This window comes from Phoenix dactylifera, chromosome 2, assembly GCF_051530095.1.
Source record: "Phoenix dactylifera cultivar Ajwa chromosome 2, Ajwa_hap1_PhDact_Kaust_v1.1, whole genome shotgun sequence".
NCBI lineage: Eukaryota > Viridiplantae > Streptophyta > Magnoliopsida > Arecales > Arecaceae > Phoenix > Phoenix dactylifera.
This window is the reverse complement of record NC_143191.1, coordinates 47,104,535-47,126,318: the sequence shown is the minus strand read 5'-3', so window position 1 is coordinate 47,126,318 and position 21,784 is coordinate 47,104,535. Positions and strand designations below refer to the sequence as shown.

Genomic DNA, 21,784 nt, shown 5'->3' with positions numbered 1-21,784 from the left:
TTGTGACTCCTTTTATAATTTGTGGGGCCTGATAAATTTTGAGATCTTATTGTTTCGGAAATAAATTAGTGAATTAAAATATTTTTGGTGGATTTTTATTAGAGTTGTGCAGCAAAACTGTGGTGGGATAAGTTATTTTTTAATCTGGTCAAAAATATTAACTCCAATTTGGAAGGTGTTATGATAGAGGTCTTGATTTGGTTTTTCCAAGGCTACTTGGGGGTTCAAGAACAAGAAAAGTGAGAAGTATTCTCAAAGTATAAAAGGGTCAAATAAATTTCGAGGGCGAAACTCTTTTAAAGAGGGGAGAATATAAAGGTCTGCTCCAGGCCCGAGAATTTGAACAGGCCCCAAAAAGAGTGGCGCCAATTTTAGCCTGCTCTACAACTATTCTTGGGTATTTATAAATATATGCCTATCGCAGCATATAATTTGTAATTTTGCCGGTTGTACTGGCCTAGCTCATGAATCCAATAGGATTCTCGGCCCAATTATTCAAACAGGTATAAGGTTGGTTTAAGGATTTTATTTTCCTCCTCTCTTTGTTTAGTTGGTGCAAAAATATCTGCTGCAAAATAGAAGAAAATGTTTGTACATTTTAACATGTGGTTCTTCCGTGAACTTGCGTGTAAGAACAAGAGCCTATTGACCGGCCTTTTAATTTATGGTCCTTTTCCTATTCACCACAACCGCAAATTGTGTAATGTTGAGAAAGACTGAAAGTAATGATGAAATCGAATCGGATATGGATTGGATGCTAGCATATTCACATCTATATTTATTTTGTTTATCAAATATAAATACGAATACAGATACATATACGCATATTAGTCGGTATAAAAATTTGTATCCATATTTATTTTTTAAACGAATATGGATATAAATTAGATATCGAAAGTATGGATATAAATACGAATATAAATCGGATAATTAAACTTTATTACTACAAAATCAAACTCAATAAGTGATAAATCAAGTTAATAGCATATTATTGTGGTTATTTATTTTTTTAAAAAAAATCATGAGTATCATATAAAATTAAATAAGATTATAAATAGAATCGGATATTCGGATATGGATGAAATAGTTATCTTCCATATCTATATTTATTTTTTTTTATGAATATAAATACAGATACAAATGTTAATCGAATACATGCAATCAGAGATCATCGTCGACGTATTCGGTTAGCAGTCCTGCGATACCAACTTGTGGTTCTCCCTCAATACTTACCGGATGTCGTATAATGATCTAGTTCTTGTGCTTGAGCCTAAGGCCTCCTGAAACGACTGTATCATCAAAGCCTGATCTATAAGGATCCGTATGGGCATGTATTTAGTCCCACATTAATTATTCGTTGGATAGATTTTGCGTACTCATATAGGATCAAGAAACCCAAATAATATCTTCCAATTAGCTTTTTTTGAATGAGATTCTGGGTTGTTATAAATTGTATCAGAACGGACTTGGCCATAACCTATGTGGACGAGGGGACATTGCAGCACAGATTTATTAGGATCGATCATGGGCCGATCGTGGTGCTTGTGATTAGATTTGAATGGATTTGAATTCTTAGCCTATCAAAGACGTCAGGGCTTAAATAGGAGTATGTAAAGACCCGTGCAGGCATGTATTTAGTCCCACATCGATTATTCGCTGGATAAATTTTGGATATATATACAGGATCAAGAAATACCTTCCGACTAGCCTTTTTGAATGAGATGTTGGGTTGTTACATTATCTATGTTCCCCCATCTTTCTCCTACGCTCTATGCTCTCTATTATTGAGGACTCTTGGCCCTACCCCAATTGTACAATGATTGTCGGAATGTTGCCAAGTGCCACCACTTCCTCATTTCATCACAGTCGAGAGCTTGTCCGATCCTATCCTCCACCCCCTAGCCATTGGCGGATCATTTTATAAACTCAACCCAATTTGAATAACTTACCCCAAGGATAATTTATACTCTCGGTTAAGTTATCCCAACCTCGATTAACTTATTAGAAATTTTAAATAATGGAAAGGGTAAAAGTATCCTTTTAGATGACATTTTAACAATGTTTGGCATCAAGTGGGCCTTGGAATTTTATTGAATCACTTAACAAACTTCTGGAACCACGTTGAAAATTTTTAGAATTAGGAGGTAATAAGTGAAAATGGCCCTAAGTTGAGAGAATATTTTGGTATTTTTTTTCTTATCTTCTTGTATTAATAACCACTCACTTTGCCGCATTGGGTGATACAAGCAAACTGGATAATAGATTGCGACTTATCACATGTGCGCTCTACCTCGGGATAGCATTATCTCTCTTGCGACAAAGATGAGCACGGGTCATATACATGCATCTAGCTCTCAATTGTAAGTCAACTAGAAGTTCAGGTTCAATCACTTATTAACCTTATGTTGTGCAGCAACAGGTAATTAGACAAGATGAGAAATATGATTTTTTTTTTTTTTTTGGGTACATCGGCGGCTCACACCCTACGAGTGTGAATACGGCCAACAAAATTTGAAAACAACAAAGTAGAAAAGGAACTCGGCACTGTGCCATGCTCTCTCCTAGCAAAACCTTCAGAATGGTGCGCCGCATAGGAAGCAACCCAATCAGCAGCACCATTCGCCTCCCTGAAGACATGTATGGCCTAATGGGCACTACACGCTTGCAGTAGTCTGCGAATATCAAGTAGTAGTGGTCTGCCCTTGCCTACACGACCCTGACCCTGAATCCAATCAATGACTGTCGTCGAGTCGCCTCTAGAATAAGCCAGTCTGCCCTTAAACTCCGTCGGGCATAGGAGATGCCCTCCCAGGCGGCTCTGAGCTCTGCACATACCACCGAGGAATCGAAGATCCGAAGACCTCCTGCCGCCACTAGCCTGGAGTTATGGTCTCTGATGACAAAACATGCGCCTCCGCAGCGTCTGTCCTCGACAACACTGCCACCAAAGTTCACCTTCAGAAAGTCAGGAGGTGGAGGCACCTAGGATACGGAGACATATTTCGACGCTACAAGAGTAGAAAGAGGGCCCAAATATCCCTAGCCAACTTAGTAGGTGAAGACTCAGCAGTGCTAATGAACTCTTCTGCATGCAATAATGCTCTGGCCTCCACCATCCTCGGAGGCGAGAAATATGAATCTTAGCCCTAACCAATTACCTGTAGTATTGTGATGTATGGACACCTACTGATGGGACATACATACATCATAGATATACACATATAAGTATACACGCACAAACTCTCTTTTGGCCTTGTCCTGTCATCTAATGCATGATACATGGATGCTGGATGATCTGGAACCGGACTTTAATTGCTCGATATATCTCAGAACAATCAAATATATCCATACTCGTGGTAGCAACTTAAATCAGCACAAATTAATTTCTCAAAGGAACACACAACCACACACAAATGACATTAATTGAATTAAGGCTCCTTGAATTGCGCTGCTCATGGCCATACCTCTGATGAGTTTAGTGATTTGGAACAACAAAACGGACGACTAACAGATCAGTCACTTGATTAGAAGAAACAATCTGTTTGAAGTTTGTCTAGTAAATATAACTGCAACCTCCGAGAGTCCAACTAATAAAATTACTTAATTAATTATGTTCCCCAGCCGTACTCCAGATCCTCGAAGCTTTAACAGCAACTAAAAAGTATCACATTCTTTCCAATATAAAGGTGCTTCTTCCTAGTTGGACCTCCCAAAGCTAGAGTGGGAATCTAATCGAACATGGGTGCCACCACAAACTACCAAAACCCACTCCATATATGAGCGTCACTTGACCACCCAATCAATAACCCACCAAACCAGCAAAGAAGCAATCTTCCTCTAAACCTTGAAGCCATGCTTCCATTCCTCACCTCCCTTCTCCTCCTCCTCCTCCTCCTCCTCAGCCACCAAGCCATCGCCGGCGGCGACGGAGGCCCCAGCCTGGCGAGACAGTTCCTGGGCCCGCACAACACGGCCCGGTCGGCGCTCCGGCTCAGGCCGCTGATCTGGGACCCCCGGCTGGCCCGTTACGCGGAGCGGTACGCGAACCGGCGCCGCGGGGACTGCGCCCTGGTCCACTCGGCCGGTCCATACGGGGAGAACATCTTCTGGGGAAGCGGTTCGGGCTGGACGCCGGCCCAGGCGGTGGCGGCCTGGGTCTCGGAGCGGCAGTGGTACCGCTACGGCTCCAACTCGTGCGCCGGCGGCTGGGAGAAGTGCGGCCACTACACCCAGATCGTGTGGCGCACCACCCGGCGGCTCGGGTGCGCCCGGGTCAACTGCGCCGGCGGCCGAGGGGTCTTCATTGTTTGTGACTACCACCCCCCGGGTAACTTCGTAGGCGAGAGACCCTATTGATCATTGATTGATTGATTAATTATTGTGTTATAATTTTCATATACATAAACGCGTAATGTAAAATAAATTATATGGTTTGATTTTTTTTAAAGCTTTAACATGGGCTTGATTGATGAATTATGTACCAAAAAAAAAAAAAAGGCATGCAGTTAGATTTAAGGGTGGGGCTTCGCCAGATAAGCCCTTGTCACAAAGCGGGTGAATGTGGCAGGGTAGTAAGTGTAGCGATCACATGTTAGGTGGTATACTGTTTTCTTTTAGTAATGGAGGCACAGCATTTTAATAGAGGAATTTAGGAGGTCAGGGAATCCAAGGAAGAGTGGCTTGGATGGCAGTGACGAATAAAAATGGTTTGTTCCTTTGACTTTACAGTTGGTGGTTGGTTTTATAGTTGGGGAGGCAAGAGCATGTGCCTGAGCTCGTCTCATGAACTTTTACCTACGGAAAGAGATCGCTTGTTCTCATTTTCTCTACGTTTACAATTGAGTCTTTAGCTATTGCGTTTAGTCCTGCTGCGGGCTCGTTAGGGGAAAAATGTCCTTATTTTGGCCTATTCAAATCGTTGACCCCGGAGGATCTAATTAATAGAAAAATGTCTATTCCATGGAATGTCAGTATCCCAATCCTTGCCTTATACGTAGTCGTACATGCCTCATCCTGTCCAGTCTCCTAGTTCTTGAAACTGCCCCATGTCTAAGGAAGTTTTGGAGGTTAATTATCCTCGTTGCTGCAAGAGTTTGGGTTGCATTAATAGATCTTGGCCGCTAGGTTGGGTTGCATTACTATATATTGGACTGGGATTGTCTCCATCGGACTAAATCAAGTAGAATTAGAGAGAATTGTTGGGTTCCAGTCCCTACTATTATAATTGGTTGTAGTCTTTTTTTTTTTTTCTAAAAAATCTGTTTTTAGAAGGGGTTCTCTCTTAAAAGAAAATATTGCAGGGAGGAAGTTCTCTCCATGCCTTTTGCATGGAGTTCAGATCCTCTGCGGTGTGACTAATTATATACTGAAAAATTTTGTACCATCATGTATAGCCGCTACGTCATCCATTTCTGAGATAAATAGCTCTCTTTTATTCTAGGAATATGTTTGGATGCTTTTCAACGGATGAAGGAGAGCCACCTGTTTCTGAGATGGCTGATATGGTGGCTGTTGATGACAGTTCTGCACTCTACAGTACAGAAGTTGCAACACAGAGGACCCCATTTGTTTTGTAAATTCATCTGTCACCACTTTCCAGCTAAGACCACTGCAAGTCTTGTATTAGATCGATCAATTAGAATACAAATTCAACTTAAAGCTGTAGCATACTAGATTACTGTAATGCTGGTGTTGACTGCAAGCGAAGCGTTTTGCACCAAAACATTATTATCACAACTGCTGTCGACACCGTATCACATTAACAGACGTGATTGACCACATGACTGATTTCAAAATTTACACATTTAAGGTCATATCCTCGTAGACTAATATATTCCACAGTAAACCTAATTTACTACTCTAGACCCAACACCATATATGCCACAATATTTTGTGCCTGCAACCAGACTAATGGCTACAAATATTTCCCAGACAGAACCTAAATATACACTAAAACAGAAGACCAACAAGCCTAGATACTCCAATGACGACATCAGTCAACCGATCCAGAGCCATTGATCGGATCCAATAACACTAATAGGGTCTCTCGCCAACATAATTCCCGGGCGGATCGTAGTTGCAAGTCATGAACGTGTCCCCGTGGTCGCACACGGCCCGGGCGCACCCCATCCGGCGCGTGTTCTTCCAAACGATCTGGGTGTAGTGGCCGCAGACCCGGCCGGGCGCGCACGCGTTGGCCGCGTACGAGTAGTCCTTCTCCTCCTCCGCCCAAGCCCGCACCGCGTCCGCCGGCCGCCACTCCGACCCCGAGCCCCAGAACACGTTCTCCCCCAACGTGAAACCCCCTTCAGGGAACGAGTGCAACACCCGGCAGTCCGCCTTCCTCTGCTCCGCCCACCACCGGGCGTAGGCCTCCAGCTTTGAATCCCAGAATAATGGCATCTCCCAGTGGGCTGCCCGGACCAAGTTGTGAGCAAAGAGGAACTCTATAGACTCGCCCAAGCATTTCCAGCAGAGGGCTTTTGAGATGTTGTATATGGTCGCATTGTCGACCTTGGCTAAGGGCGGTGGGTTTGAGACCAATGATTGGATTGGGGTGGAGAGAAAGAGGAGTAAAGGAAGGAGGAGGAGGGTGTAAGGTTGCATGGTTGGTTCTTGGTAGTGGTGTGGCTGGAATTGGGAGTTTGGTGAGGGGGGAGAATAAATAGTGGGTGGTCTCGTGAGTTTTCGGGTGGGGCGAAGGCAGCCCGTGAGTGCTCGCTTCGTTTGTTTGGTTAGCTAAATGGGCCATGGCAAGGGTTCATGGGTGGCATAGTGAGCATAGTTTATGTTTTTTGGCATTACACGTTTAGGCTGCTCATTGGGTATCGTTTGGACGGGCCCGAGGTCCATCGGTAATAGACAGCGACTGTCATGTGAAGTTTGGTCCTTGGTGTCGTAAGTGCTGTGCTGTCCCTGTACCTTGGACTCTTCAGGAAATGTCATTGGTCGGAAGCCACTTTCTGGAAATTTCTTGATATAATTGTTGAGTTCTGGTAAATGTTAATCATAAGCGGACCAACTCGACTCCTTATCAGATTGGAATCGTTGGACTTCCAGCCAATGATTTGTCATCTAACCTCCGTTAATTTTTGAAATGAGCGCGCAGAAATCTTAAATAAAAGGTACCTACCCAGAATGGGCCAAAAAAGAGATGTTTAAGTTGTAAGAACTAAGAAGGGATAGAAGCCATATTTTTCTGTATTATTTTCTAATTTTAAATTATTTTGATATAGAGAAACCTATTATTTAATTGTTATTAGATATGACCCTACTGATAGGGCATAATGTGTTCATACTTGGTGTCATTAGTTGACCATCTGTAAAGCGAGATCAATTATTGATGTTAAAATTCTTTACGATGATGAACATGTGCTGGCAATACTTAGTCTTAGGTAAATTCAACTGCATGCAGAACTTTATCAAATAATCGACTGAATCAAAACCAGCGAGCACTAGTTTGAGGCCCAGCCTTGCTAGGCCGGTCCGACACAAAATGAGGACCTAAAGGCCCTCTTTCCATTCAGAACAGGGCAGAGCCCTGGTGAACCATTGCAAAGGAGTAAGAAGAGTCCTCCTCCACCATGTACTCTGTCGGAGGCTAAGATAAGCCTAGCCTCTACTTCTATTTAAGCCATCGACCCTTCCTAGTTCATCTTCATCGAAAGATCCTCACATATGCCGTTATCTTCTTTTCCTTTTCTTCTTTGATTGCCGACGGCCTAAACTTTTTGTGCTCGCCCAAAAACGCAGCCAAGCCTTGCCGGAATTAGAAGTATGACCCTTAATCTTCTTTTCCTTGGTTTTTCTGTTCACCAGCTTCATTGTCGGCTGACTTTTTGCCAGAAAAATTTAATAAAGAAGAGGCTCTCTTCATCCTCTGTTTTTGGATTCAAAAACCACTTTGTTCTTCTTTTTACAACCTCCTCCACTGTCGACACTTGTCGCCGGAGATGGCAACTTGTTCCCTTTGATGCCTTGGGCCGTCACTAGAGCCCCATCGTCGGAGATCATGAAGGAAGAAAGAGGGGAGCTGAAAGCCTTGTTTTCGACCCTTTCTTCCTCTTCCTGTCATTGTCGGCCGCCCTATCACCGCCGCCGGTCACCTCTGTCGCCGATCTTCCAGCTGTCGACCACCATAACCACCTGACTGTGGCCCTCACCTCTTACTTCCTCTTTCTTCTTCTTCTTTTCTCTCTTTGCTCTTCTTTTCTTCTTCTTTGTTTTTCTATATTGTTTCTCTCTCTTGTCTCTCTTTAGGTATACTTAGGGATCTTAGTTTAAGATCCTGTCATTTTTGTTCGGATCCAAGTTGACCCGGGGCTGAAGGTCTGAATACCCCGGTACCCGAGCAGTTGGCCGGCTCATTACCTCGACATTATCAAATTTCTTTAGAATTTGGTCATCATTGACCTTCTTGAGCTACTTAAATTATGTTTGATCTTCATCAGTTTAGTTCACCAGTCGGGTACTGCCGCCTGATAAACATTGCCTTTCATCCATCATGATTGGGCCATGAGGTTGTATCCCCAATAATATCTTTTTTTTAAACTTTGTTTGGCTTCTAAGATAATGATAAATTAATAATATTTTAATGATATTAAAACAGGTGAACCTAACCCGCCTGCCTGAAGTAAAATTTTGAAGTAAGAAGAGGTAAGTAACCTAATGCTTTAAAATATATTTTCCAAATTTTTGATAAAATAATAATTAGTTAAATTTGATTATGATATCTGTTTTATACTTAGTTAAACGGGTTAGGCATAACAATATTATGATAGAAAATATTTTTAAAATATGTTATATGCTATGTTATGAAAAATAAAAAATGTGACTGGGCAAATTATGAAAAATTTGTTTTATATGTATGTATTCTCATCATAGATATGATCTGGCTCCGCTAATGAAGAATATTTGTTGGCCCTGTTGACTTGTAATATGAGAAACTGGTTTCGATATTGCACCATTGATGATTAGAATAGTGATATTTAGTATAACACTGATGGTTAATAATAGTAGTGTTTAGTACTTTGTGCATGTTGATTCATCCACTAGATTACGTAACCATAGCCTGTTGTTGCATTTCTGGTGTTAGTTTATAAAAATAATAATATATTTCAAAAAGAGATATATGTATTATTCGAGAATTGATTTATTTTTCAATTAATATGTTGCTCTTTAACTTATTCTTTCGCATGCTTAGATCCTACTTTGAGGTATTATGTTGCTTACTGGATTTGTGTAGCTCATTATTATATTTTATTTATTTTTTTCAGATCTAAATGCATGATTGCTCGAGAGTGTACGTGTACTAGGAGGGCTTCTTACCCATGACGTTGCCATGAGGGTCATAGTTGCGAGCGAAAAAGGTGTCCCCATGGACACACAACCCGGGTATAGCTGATGAACAAGCTCTAGCTCCGCAGTCCACACCATCTGGGTATAGTGCGAGAAGTCTTGGTCCTGCAAATCACCATTTGCTCCATAAGCTTAAATTGATAGGATGAGGTAGATTTATTTATATATTTTATATTTTCTTACAAGAAGATGTTCTCCCCGTAGTTGGTATTGGAGTAGGACAAAGCACAACCTCTCCTCCTCTGGTTTGCAGAGTTTGCCCACCAAGCAGCATACTTGGCTAGCGAAGAGCCCCACCAGAGAGGAGGGATGCCAAGGCTGGCTCGAAGGCGATTGTGGGGTACGGGGAATTGCTGAATTATACTACTCTCTAGCAGTCGCCGTGAGTGACGTGTTCCCTGGAGATGTTGGCTCGAGGTAGGATGAGGGATGAGGAGATGAGGAGGAAGGTTCCTAAGAGTATACAATAGGAGAGGCTTTGGATGGGCATTGAAAGAAAGATTGAAAGAAGAGATGCTAAAAATATTCTAGACTTGAATTTGTGTATGAGATTTGGTTGAGACTTTCTGCTGGCCGTCGTGAGTTATATGTAGGGTTTGAGTTGATCATTCTGATATCCTATGGTACCTGTACGTGCTTAAACAATTTGTGAACTTGGGTGAGCTTTATTATTAGTGATATACCTCGGAACTAATCTTTGTCAATGAGGTAAACTGATCATTGAAGGCTAGTTGCTGATCATTCAAAACTTACCATGTGGCCGACCCAAAAGGTGCGTGGAGTCCTTTGCATTGCAAACTTTTCCTCTAGTCGGCAACAACTTGACCGTAATCGCTAGTTGTGTCGTAATATACGTGACATCCAAGCAAATCCCCACGGAAGAAAAGCATGGGTATGATTCATGGGTGAGATATGTTGTTTGTTACCTTATCAACTAGCGTATAGTCCTAAACAATTCGGGTGGGCTCCGGCCCTCGTCTATATGTTGTGTTTCTGGAAGCGTTGCAGATAAGTTCTCTTTTCACTCTCTTACGCTACCTTTTTGCTCCTCTTAGGCCTCCTATGTTCTGAGAGTTGTATTTGATTTAGACATCGAAAGGTTCCTCATCAGATACACTTTAATGAATGGATTTTTTTGTTTTTGCTATTTTAGATTAGAGCCAGTATCGAAGCACCAATCAAAGTTGTCCCTCCACCAACCACCATCCAACATCAACTCATAGACGCTCATATTGGGATCATCACCGGTTGAGTGTAGTGGTCATCGGACCATCATCGCGGAGGCATGCTGTGACTCTATCTAATCTTTTCGATTGAGATGGCGGACAAGCTGGGATTTCCGGCGACCCTATTAACTCGGCGTATATGTCGGGCTGGTTCCGAGTGGCAACAATTAAGAATGTAAGTGATGCGGTAGTAATAGTTCAAGTTAGATAGTTTGACACCGTGGTTCCTATGCAGTTGTCTGCTACATGAGAAGGTATTTCATTCACAGTTAAAATCTTGAAAGCTTCTCTCATCTTGGAAGAGGATTCCTTGAGCGTTATTAAGTGGTTAACCGGTTCAACTTCTTCTTCTTCAAAACTCAGCGGTCATCACTTGAGGTAGAATGAGTGCATCTCTATAGTCTTTCGAAGTAAGACATGTTTTTAGAAAAGCTAACAGTGCAGTGGATTGGATGGTGTCAAATGTTGCTACTCATACCGGATCAGCACTATGGATGTCTGTGATTAATTTTCCTTCTCAATTGTTAGACATTTTATTTTCTGATTCTCATAGATGTATTTACTCTAGATTAGTTTAATAAATTCCATTTTACCAAAAAAAAAAAACAATTTGTGAACTTGGAGAGCAAGTGCGGAATCATTTCATGTGATTAGAACGTGAAACCAAGACAAGTGGGACATGTTAGTGAATGTGGAATTTGGATTAACTTCTATAACATCCTTCAATCATTCAGTGGAGATGGTCGGCATAATTTTATTAGTATGGTACAAAGCATTTCTAAGTAAATATAGCAATTTATGATCCGACCAGCCAACTCAATCTACAAGCAACCTGCTTTAAGTAGATCTGGGTGTGACATAAATAGATTTAAATCATTGATGAGGGGCGAAATGGATCGTCCAGCCCACAACAAAAGGCCGCTCGATTTTGGCCCAACAAACGCCAATGCCGACCGGTCAAACCCTCGGTCCGGCTCAGAATCATCCCGACCTCGGATTCCGCCAAAAGCTCCATCGACCTCCAATATTCGCCGACTTGCCCCGATCGAGCTCGGGGCGACCGCTTCAATAGCATGCCCCGACCCTCGAGCGCGCTCCACCAAGCACACCTTGGAATCCGGAGAGCTGAGCTATCCTCGACACCCGTCTAGCCGACCTCGCCAAATGCATGATGCGACCTCTTAACAAGTTCGGCCTCGCCAACAGTCGCATCCATGTGTGTGCCCACACTCTCGTACGTAGCCGTATATTGCAACGCCACTGCGCCACGCTTCGATAGCTGGCCCTCAACAGTCAAAAGACAACGCCATGACTACTCCGGCCATACCCTGCTATGACTGTCAACACCTTACCGTTTTCAAGAACAGACAGCACCACACGCCACCGGCAGCCTTAGCTGCGCGCCATTCGACTCAGAGCCACCCCCTCTCATGATGAGGGTGGACAATGCCTCTGCCACCTGAGCCTCTCCACCAGGACTATAAATAACCCGATCAAGTAACTTCTAAGAAACTTTTTGGCCGGACCAAATTTATCTCACTCTAACTTGATCGTCGGAGAGCCCTCATCGGAAATACCGGTGAGGCTTTGTGCAGGTCCGCCATCGCTGCCGTGCAGGAGGTGGCCCCGTCTTCTTCCTCCAACCATCGGCGGCTCCCTCGACTCCACCGGTGTGGTCACCCTTAGGCCAAATTTGAACTACAACAATCATCAATAGATCAACTTGTTTAAATATATTTATAAATTTGGTTAGGTTCAAATTTAAACCTTTGATCTGTTTAATAATTAGGTTGTGTCATGGCCCAACTAATTTAATCAATTTAAAACTGCTCAACCTATTTCTGTTCTATTTAACCCAACCCATTTAACTCGTTTGATCTATTTAAATTTATTTAACCTATTTAAAACTCATTTAACCTCTTTAACCCGTTTAACTTAACTTGATATGTTTAATAAAAAAAGGTTATGTGGGCTGGGTTGGATCACCTATTTAATAAGTAATCTAAATTTTTGGTCTATTTAATAAATAAATCGGGTTCGGTTTGATGAATTTCTGATATGAGTCGTATCCAAACTAACTCATATCCGATTTGACCTAATCCAATTGCGGCGCCTACGTGAGCAGTGGTTACCTTCCCAGGACTCTAAAGGTTCATCTGAAAAAGCACAGCAGCGATCAGCTCTGCAAAAAGATAGAGGATAAATTTATTATAAAAAGCTTCTGTGTTTGATGCAAAACATTGTTAAAGCATATTTATAACAGAAACCTTATTTACGTTTGCCTCTTGTAAAGTGCAAACATGGGCTTATATCTTATATACGAGGTTTCTTCAACTCAGAAGGATAAAAACTTAAAACGTGCAGAAATGTGCCGGGTAACACAAGGCAAGTGAATGGTGAGACTGCGAGTAGAATACTTATTAAAAAAGTATCATATATAGAAACATTATTGAAGTTCGAAGGGTGTTGACATGCTTTGATATTTGTTTTCAAGACTTATGGACTACAAAAAATGTATGGAAAATAAAAATGGTTTCTTTATGGAAAATTATAAGTTCTTAAAAGAGTTATAAGTTTTCCATGGTTTTCATGCTTGACCTCCTTCTGAAGAAAGGGTTTTCTTGATATGCATTGTCTCATCCATGGCCAGCGTATTAGATCTAAAGAAGTTCCAAGTCATATGACATGACTTGTTGGTATTTAATGATCGATACGGACTAAATTGTAGGGCTAATTTGAACACATTTAAAAAAGGAAAAAGCCCCAATGAGAAACTAATTTCATGACCTTCTTGTTCTCCCTTTGAAGTATATGAGAAAAATTGATGTACATTCATGCATACATTACTATGAGAAAAGTGATATACTTTGGTGCATGCACACATAGTGAGAGACTTAAAAAGCTATAACATGCATATTTTTGGTGCCAACAAGATGTTATTCTTAGATGTTTTACTACACCAGCCAAAGATTTGACTAGACCCATTGATAAGACTATTATCCTCAAAACAGTTAATGGCACAAAAGTAGAAGTGCGACATCAAAGTGGAGATGTTGTAATTCGTAAATTCTTACACTCATGAATGGACACGACAAGCGACGCATGTAAATAAGTGTTGACTCTTATTTTTGAAATGAATAGAAACTTCTATATACACAATATTTAGTGCCACTCAAATACAATATTTTGAATATAATATTTTTCAATATCAACATTGTAAAAAGAAAAAAAGAAGAAGAAGTATAGAGGAACATATTCAACTCATCACATAACATTCCTTTGGCCATGCCAGTTCTTTGGCTATTTGTGACTTCAAATAAAGGCAAGCGGAGTGGTCTTTTTTTATACAGCGACACCTCATACAAAATGTGTATGAGTGTAGCTAATAAAATTAGAAAAAAAAAGTTAACGAAAAGAAAAAAGAATAAATGCGCCGATGGATTCAAGCCTGCAGATGACCTCTCTCTTTTTTTTTTTTTTTTTTTTTTCAATGCAATGATTTAGAACATGGATCCGTTATCCTACTATCAGTGGACCGCTATGCTACAAATGAGTTGAGCTCGGCCCATTTGAGCAACCCAATTCTAGACCCCGGGCCTAAACTTTTTTTTTTTTTTTTTTGGTGAGAACGGCAATTCATATAGCTCTAATCTGAGTACATCCTGCCAAGTCAAAAGAAAGTAAAGAGTACAAAGGGGGCGGGAGCTCTGCTATGGATGTCCACAAGAACTCCCCAGAATGTCGTGCAACATAGGAGGCGACCCAGTCTGCAGCCCTGTTCGCCTCCCGATAAGCATGTGCAATCTGATGCTCGCCTAGCTCAGCAACTAGCCTGCGGGTATCGCAAATGAGTGGGTGGCCATCCCCAAACCGGTCAACACACCGAATCCACTCGATCACCGTCGATGAATCTCCCTCAATGTACACCCGCTCAGCACCGAGCACCCGTCTCGTATAGGTAATCCCCTCCCAGGCAGCTCGCAGCTCTGCCCCAACAACGGTAAGACCTGGTATATGATGCCCCCCCGCTGCAACCAAGCTGCCACGGTGGTCTCTGATCACAAAACCAGCCCCTCCAGACCTCCCATCTGCCGCCACACTGCCATCAAAGTTCAACTTGAGAAAACCCGGGGGCCTAAACTTCTTTTCGTCGGCTAAACTTTGCCTGAAGACGGAACCGCAGGAATTCCGACGGAGAGAGGTAGGCAATCCTGCTCACGAGCGCTGAGATCTGTGAGAGAGTGAGAGCGGGGAGGAGACCACCGCTGGCCTTTGGAACCAGTGAATCGGCCGACACCGACACAGGAACAAGCTCCCAATGGCGTACGAGATCCCCTTTGATCTGATCCACCGGCTTCAGTCCGGCCTCCGGAAGGCGGCCGGCGTCCCGTCGTACAACCCCACGGACCCGGCGCTGCCGCCCCTCGCCTCGATCGAAGATGCGGTGGCGGAGCTCGACACGACCCTGCCCCCCTACCTCCGCTGCAAGCGATGCCGCGGCGGCCTCCTCCGTGGTCTCCAGTCCACTCTCTGCATCTACTGCGGCGCCGACCGGGGGAAGGAAGGCTTCTCCTACGAGATTTCCTTCAATTCTACCGTCGGCTGCCGGAAGCTCCTCGAATCCCTTGGTCTCGATGGATCTGTGAGTATTTTTCTTTGATTTGATGCCGGATTTCTCTTTTATCTGGCTATATGTGGTTTCTAGGGTTACACACCGAAGAGTTCGTTCTGCTTTTACGAAGAGAGAAAAAAAAGGATCTTTTTTATGTTCTTGGAAGTCAATCAAGAATTGAGGATTTGGTCTATAAGTTATTTAGAGTTGATTTTCGTGTAATTTCGGGTGGGACTGCTAAGGGGGATCTGAAATCTTGTTTTGTCCGTCATCAATCTGATGAAAAATCAAGGGAGAATGATTGTTACTCCCAAGGATAAAGTAGGGGATTATGCAGGGTAGAAAGAAAATAAAAAATGAAGGATGAATGCTCGGTTTCTGCGTAAAAGAATAGCTGGCATAAATAAATTTGCATTCCACCAAGAAATATTTAGTAACATAAAGTCTAAGATATTCTAAAGGTTTAGTGACCTTTTGGAACCACAACAATCATATTAACTGATCACGGTAGTTCCTGTATGAATTTTTTAGAAAACAAGGAGTGTCTATTGACATAAAACCATATCCCTCCCCCTTGACGAATGCAATAGTGATAATTTGTACAATTCAAGAAGAAGAGATGATAGGTGGTAGAGAATAGGCTTTCATTCAACATAAGGAGTTGACAATGTGGAATAGGAGCAAACAACTTTGTTTACCTGTCAACTAAAGAAAGGAAGAGGAAGAGTTAGTGCAGTGAATGCACATGAGTGCTTTGGCATCTTAAAGACACTAACATGTGCATTGCTTATTGTTCCAACAATGTTTTGGGAATATTTATGTGTATTAAAAGTCGAAGCTTATTAGAGTCTTCCGGTAGACATAACTTAGGAAGCTATGTTTACGACTTTTAAATAGGGATGTAATCTATTGATTATTATTAGGAAACACAGGTGAAAAGGAAATGCTGTAAGTATATGTTGTTATCTAAAAGTCAGTATTGTTCTTGTTCTTGCTCTAAAAAGTTTAAATCATGAGTTTCTTTGATGAATATTTCTATGAGAAACTATGCTTTATTATTTTTCAGGAACCTGTTACTTTGGAAACTGAATCAAGTGATCCTAAGGGCAAGGATACACCAATGGGTGGTTTGGTTTTATCTGATCTTTTGGATTTGGAACTGAAGTGGCCTTTGGATAAGGAGGAAGTTGATAATAGCAGTACAAACAACAAGTCCCCTACCAATGCTTTTGCTTTGAAGTTGTCAGGGGTTGACCTTGATAACTTTTTTTCTGAACCTAAGATAGAGGCAGCTTCTGCTGCTCCTAGCATACCTAATGAACAGATGATGCCAAGCAAGCAAAGCATGAAAACAGAAATTCATGACTTTTCTGGTTCAGATAGTATGTTTGAGAACCTTCGGTCTTCAGACATGAAAGCAAGTTCTTTTAACAATAAAAGTGGTGAATTTGGAGATTCTTTCACAGTTTGGGAGGCCGAGTTTCAAAGTGCTAATTCAAATACTTCTGATTCTGATTCTAAATCAGTCGACCTGTTTCAGGGTTTATCAAATACCAAATTTGTTACTGCACCAAGGCCTGAGGTCACTATCAACTGGCAGACTGATGTACAGAATGAGATATGCAGCAAAGGTAACACAGGAAAATCTACATATGATGCAGGTCAACCTTCCTCAAGTAATACTTGGATTCCAGATGATTTTTGGCCTATGAAAACTGGGGAAGTAAGTAAATCTGATCAGTTCAAGAGCAAAGATGAAACTAATATTGATGAACTGAATAATAACTCAAATTATATGCCAGACCATGAGGTTCAAGATGATCTATGGCCTCCAAGCAGCACAAAGGAATCTGATAATACTAAAAGCATAAATGATAATGATGACTCTATTGATGATTGGCAAGATTTTACCGGCTGGGGCAAGGCACAGGAAAGTTCATCAAATTTGGGGATACAAACTGAGCCCAAATTGTCTGAGCTACCATCAGAAACAAAGTCAGTGGATCTATTGTCTCCAAGCAGCACAAAGGAGTCTGGCAATTCTAAAAACTTGGACGGTAAGAATGATCTCTTTGATGATTGGCAAGGCTTTACTAGCTTGGGTGAAGCACAGGCAAGTTTGTCAACTTCAGGGTCACAAGCTAGGGCCACATTGGTTGAGCATCCTTCAGAAACAAAGTCAGCAGATTTATGGTTTACAAGCAGTACAAGGGAGTCTGACAATAATGAAAACCTGGATGGTAATGATGACTCATTTGATGACTGGCAAGACTTTACTACCACAGGTGAAGCAGTGGGAAGTTTATCGAATTTAAGAGCACAAACTGGGGCCACGTTGTTTGAGCATTCCTCAGAAACAAATTCATTGGATCTCGGGCCTATGAGCAGCACCAGGGAGTCTGACAAGACTGAAAACATGGATGGTAATGATAACTTGTTTGATGATTGGCAGGGTTTTGCTAGCTCAGGTAGTGCACAGGGAAGTTTATCAAACTCAGGGGCACAAACTGGGGCAACATTGTTGGATCATCCATCAGAAACAAAGTCTGTGGACCTACAGTCTACAAAAGAATCTGACAAAACTAAAGCCGTAAATGGTAATGATGACCCACTTGATGATGGGCAAGGTCTGATCAGCTTGGGTGAAACAACGGGGAGTTTATTGAGTTCAAGGGCACAAACTGGGGATACATTACATGCATATCCTTCGAATACTAGGTTAGCGGATCTACAAGGTATGGAATTTGGCAGCTTCTTGCATTCATACTCCTTTTCTCAAACACCTGGCAGTCAAAATGTTTCTAGTGAGGGGAACAATATGCCGTTAGATGTTTCAATCTCTAACAGGTACATGATGAATATTCATTCTGGTTATTGCTTATAAAATTAATTTTTCTGTAATGTTAGTGTTGAAGAAGTTTCCAAAAGAAAGTCCTAGCTTAGCTATTCATCGATATTCAGCTAATGCACGCCGGTTAGTGAGGTACTGTTGAAAAAAAGATAGAATGACTCAATAATTTTATTTAACAAAGGCATATACATTACATTGGAAGTATCTTTAGGTGGTGCACATTTTGATTATTATGTTCTCTGCATATATAAAGTAGAGACTCTGTAGTTGATTGTCATATGCATACATGTTGATCTTTATGTTTTCGACTTGTATAACGTAAAGACTCTATAGTGCTCTATCCAATTTCAATTTCTTTTAGGAAATTAATATGATTACTAGTTGAAAAGTTCACTAATATAAAGATGCGCTGAACAATTAAGTGTTCTCACTAGATATAATGAGGTCTATGCTTGAATTTTGTTATATGAAAAACATGCACGTTGGAGAACAATGACCACCAAACACCTATAAAGAACAGTCGCTACAAAATATACTGTTTTGTGTATCAGTGTACATGCTGTTTTGTAGTGTGTTTTATGTAATTGGTACATGCTGTTATCTAGTGTATTTTGTGTAATTGGTACATGCTGTTATGTAATGTATTTTATGTAATTGGGTCCCATTTAATGGGGTTTTTTGGACCTACTTTATTTGATGTAGCTGTCCATAAGTGGCAGGGAACATAAGCTAGTGCACTAATGTCAGGTCACAACTTTAGCTGGTCGACCTAGAAGGGTGAACGCTCCTTTCCCTTTTGTCTTTTCTCTCTCTCATTTCTCTGTCCTCCGTATTTTTTTCTTTTAAATTTAAATCACCTTCCTTGGAATATTTTCTTTCTTGTACTCTTGTTAATAATCCCTTAAGGCTTCCTTTTTTTAGCAGATTTTCTGGCATGAACAAATGTAACTGGTCCTATGTAATATTAGGGTCCAATTCATCAAGATTGTGCAAGGACAGAGTTTTTACATTTTTGCACTTAATTATATATGAGCATGCTGTTAATATTATATCAATAAAATGAAACAATAATAGTCATATTTGATAATATCTAAAGAGAAGCAACTTTTAAGTTATTGGGAATTGGATATTTTCACAACTGTCATATCTAAATAACTACTAGAGTCCCTTTTTTTATTACTTGACTCTTTGGAGTGAAACCATTTAAAGAAATTTTAGATATGCCTATATGGGATATCTTTTTCTTAAACATTAAAAGTTTTAACATGCCATATTATTATCAATGGCAACCAGAACAACTGCTCCATTATTCAGGGTAGCACTTAAGCAACTACCTGCATCATCTTGAGCCCAAGAAGCCACCTAGTTGTTTAGTCTTGCGTAGATAAAATATCGTATTACCATTTCATAAGTTACACTAACCTGCAATCATGGCACTTTTATACGAACATTTAAACTATTAACTGTTAGCCTAAAAGTTATTGTTCCTATGATTCATTATTTGTTTAATAATATACAAGCTAGTTAAGTTTATAATATCTTGTTTGTTTAATATATATATAAGCTAGTTAAGTTTGTTTTTATGTATATATATTTGCAGCAATAAAATCAATTGTGAAAATAAGAAGATACTAGAGGAATGACTACAAATTCTTTAAGAGTGGTAAGGAAAAATAGGAGACCAATATGGAAAGGGGCAACAAAAAAGTTTACAAGCCCGTCATCCACATCAATCATGCTCCAAACAACAATGACTTGTGGCATTTACTTTCTACTTCTTTTTCTATCCTTTTGTACTTCCCACCAAACTGTATGATGTATCAGGAGTCATCAATAATATTGTTATTCCTGGTTTCACCAAACGTTGCTGATACTCTTGTTATTATTGCAGTTATCTTCCATTTATTTTTATATATTAGGTATGTCTGCTTTGGTCAGTAACGAGTAGTCTTCTTTTATCATTGGATTTTCTCTGTACTTCGTATCTAAGGGTAGTATCAGGTTTTGGGTATGTGTCATGCTGGCTTATCTTCACCTCTGTTTCTATCTTTTGCAAAGTAAGACTACAAATTTAGAGGAGGGTTTGAAATTGTCCCTTATATTGTTTTAATAAATTGGGGCTGCATAAATTATTGTTCTTTTATCACTGCTCGGCCTGCAGGATGAGTGCAATGCATGAGACATTTGGTGTGGATTCCCATTCTTCTGTGCAAGGGGCCACTGATATTAATAAGAATTCTACTGCTGCTTTAACTCCAGAATCTGCCAATTTCAAAGTTGAGGAACTGTTATCTCAGATGCATGACCTCTCTTTCATGCTTGAGGACAACCTTTCAATTCCCGAGAAGACTGAGAGATCTGACTCCAATTCCTGATCTCAAATTCGGTTCCTGTTAAGGTGTACTATAATTTTGATGGCCTGGTATGTAACAAAATCCTATCTTTTCAAGTGTTCTAGTAGGTAAGAATTCTGAGAAGATTGCCAGTAAGACGAAAGGAATTGCTGCATTTTTGTCATGGCGCCAAGCACACGCATAGCTCAAATCAGTGTGCTTGCCTGTTTGGATGTTTACCCACCGCGTGGGACCTGGGTCTTGATTACCTTTTACCATCGACACTTTTGATGGGTTGGAAAGTCTGCTTGGCTGTCTCGATCACACTGTAGCTGACATTGAAACTTTTCACGGGATCCAGGTGAGGAACAGGAATATTTGCTTTCAGTAACAAGATGCACTGCCTGTTGGAGCTGTGCACTGTCCTGTGTGCTTGGAAGCGCAATGGCAGCGGACTTCCACGGGCAGACCTGTGATCATGATATTCTTTGAATTAATAGACATCCTTTACATTGTTTACAGTTTATGTTTTCTCTGGATAATTCGCAAGCAGGTGATTTATTTGCTAACCTTTTAATCATAATTTGTATATGATTTGTTGAGGCAATGGTAAATTTGCTCTATTGTGACCTAAGTGTCACTAATTCAAAACATAGAAACGGGTAAGACTGCTTACATTTGACCATCCCCTCCCCTAACCCGGCATGAGCCTCATACATTATGAAGCTTTTTTTTTTTTTTTTTTCTTTTTATCATTTGTTCATGAAATGTCTTAGTAACACATGTGTTCTTGATGTTATTTGATGTTGTCCTTAATGTTTTTATTGCATGCTCTGCAAATTTAGTTGTTTTGTATTACATTCATGTTCAAGTAGTGTCTTTTTCCCCTGAAGTTTATGTATTTTTAGGCCTCTCCCTCCATTCAAAATCTCATCCTGTGCAAAATATGAATTCTGCGCTTGAAACCATGGGCAGCAGCTGTGCTGTTGCGTGGCCCGTTCAATCTGGTTAATTTGTTGGTCTCAAGCCAAGATTGATACGAAATCTTCAAATGCCGTGTTTTGCTCTTAAAGTTGTTTTTCTCTTGAAACCTTCATCTGGATGTCAAGATAGCCTAAAACATTCACCGAGACACCATCAAAAGCCAAGGAGATAATTCTTGATGTTATGTAGAAGATTGGATGTTAGTCTTGATATCAAATATAAGAGGATCCAACCAATTCAGAGCTTGGATTAAAGACAAATGAGCTTGTTAGAAGCCTTGAATTGGTTCTGGAAAAAAAAAATTAGAAAAAAGGAGCAATGGTTCGGGGATGGTTTCTGTCAGATCTTAACCACTCGACAAATGGTCTCATGATCCAGGCGTCTAATATTTTTGAACGTTTTTGCTTCCAGAAAGGTCTCT

At 40.8% G+C, this 21,784-nt stretch overlaps 3 protein-coding genes across 4 annotated transcripts; 2 read left to right on the top strand and 1 right to left on the bottom strand.

The window, feature by feature from the left end:
* The first annotated feature begins 3,717 nt into the window (after positions 1-3,717).
* Positions 3,718-4,454, top strand: LOC103718398 (pathogenesis-related protein PR-1-like). The gene has a single exon (XM_008807200.5). The coding sequence runs from the start codon at positions 3,853-3,855 to the stop codon at positions 4,354-4,356; it is 504 nt and encodes a 167-aa protein (XP_008805422.4). The 5' UTR covers positions 3,718-3,852; the 3' UTR covers positions 4,357-4,454.
* A 1,193-nt stretch (positions 4,455-5,647) lies between these two features.
* LOC103718399 (CAP (Cysteine-rich secretory proteins, Antigen 5, and Pathogenesis-related 1 protein) superfamily protein) lies at positions 5,648-6,705 on the bottom strand. Its single transcript, XM_008807201.6, has one exon. The coding sequence runs from the start codon at positions 6,604-6,606 to the stop codon at positions 6,034-6,036; it is 573 nt and encodes a 190-aa protein (XP_008805423.3). The 5' UTR covers positions 6,607-6,705; the 3' UTR covers positions 5,648-6,033.
* Positions 6,706-14,673: 7,968 nt separating this feature from the next.
* LOC103718400 (uncharacterized) lies at positions 14,674-21,032 on the top strand. 2 transcript variants are annotated; one of them, XM_008807202.6, is made up of 3 exons: positions 14,674-15,225; positions 16,262-18,042; positions 20,208-21,032. In XM_008807202.6, exons 1-3 carry the CDS (start codon positions 14,902-14,904, stop codon positions 20,419-20,421), a joined length of 2,319 nt encoding a protein of 772 aa, XP_008805424.4. In that variant the 5' UTR covers positions 14,674-14,901; the 3' UTR covers positions 20,422-21,032. The 2 variants fall into 2 exon arrangements, with proteins under 2 accessions (XP_008805424.4, XP_008805425.4); XM_008807203.6 differs by lacking the exon at positions 20,208-21,032 and adding an exon at positions 19,647-20,206 and having other exon boundaries at positions 14,721-15,225.
* Positions 21,033-21,784: the final 752 nt, after the last annotated feature.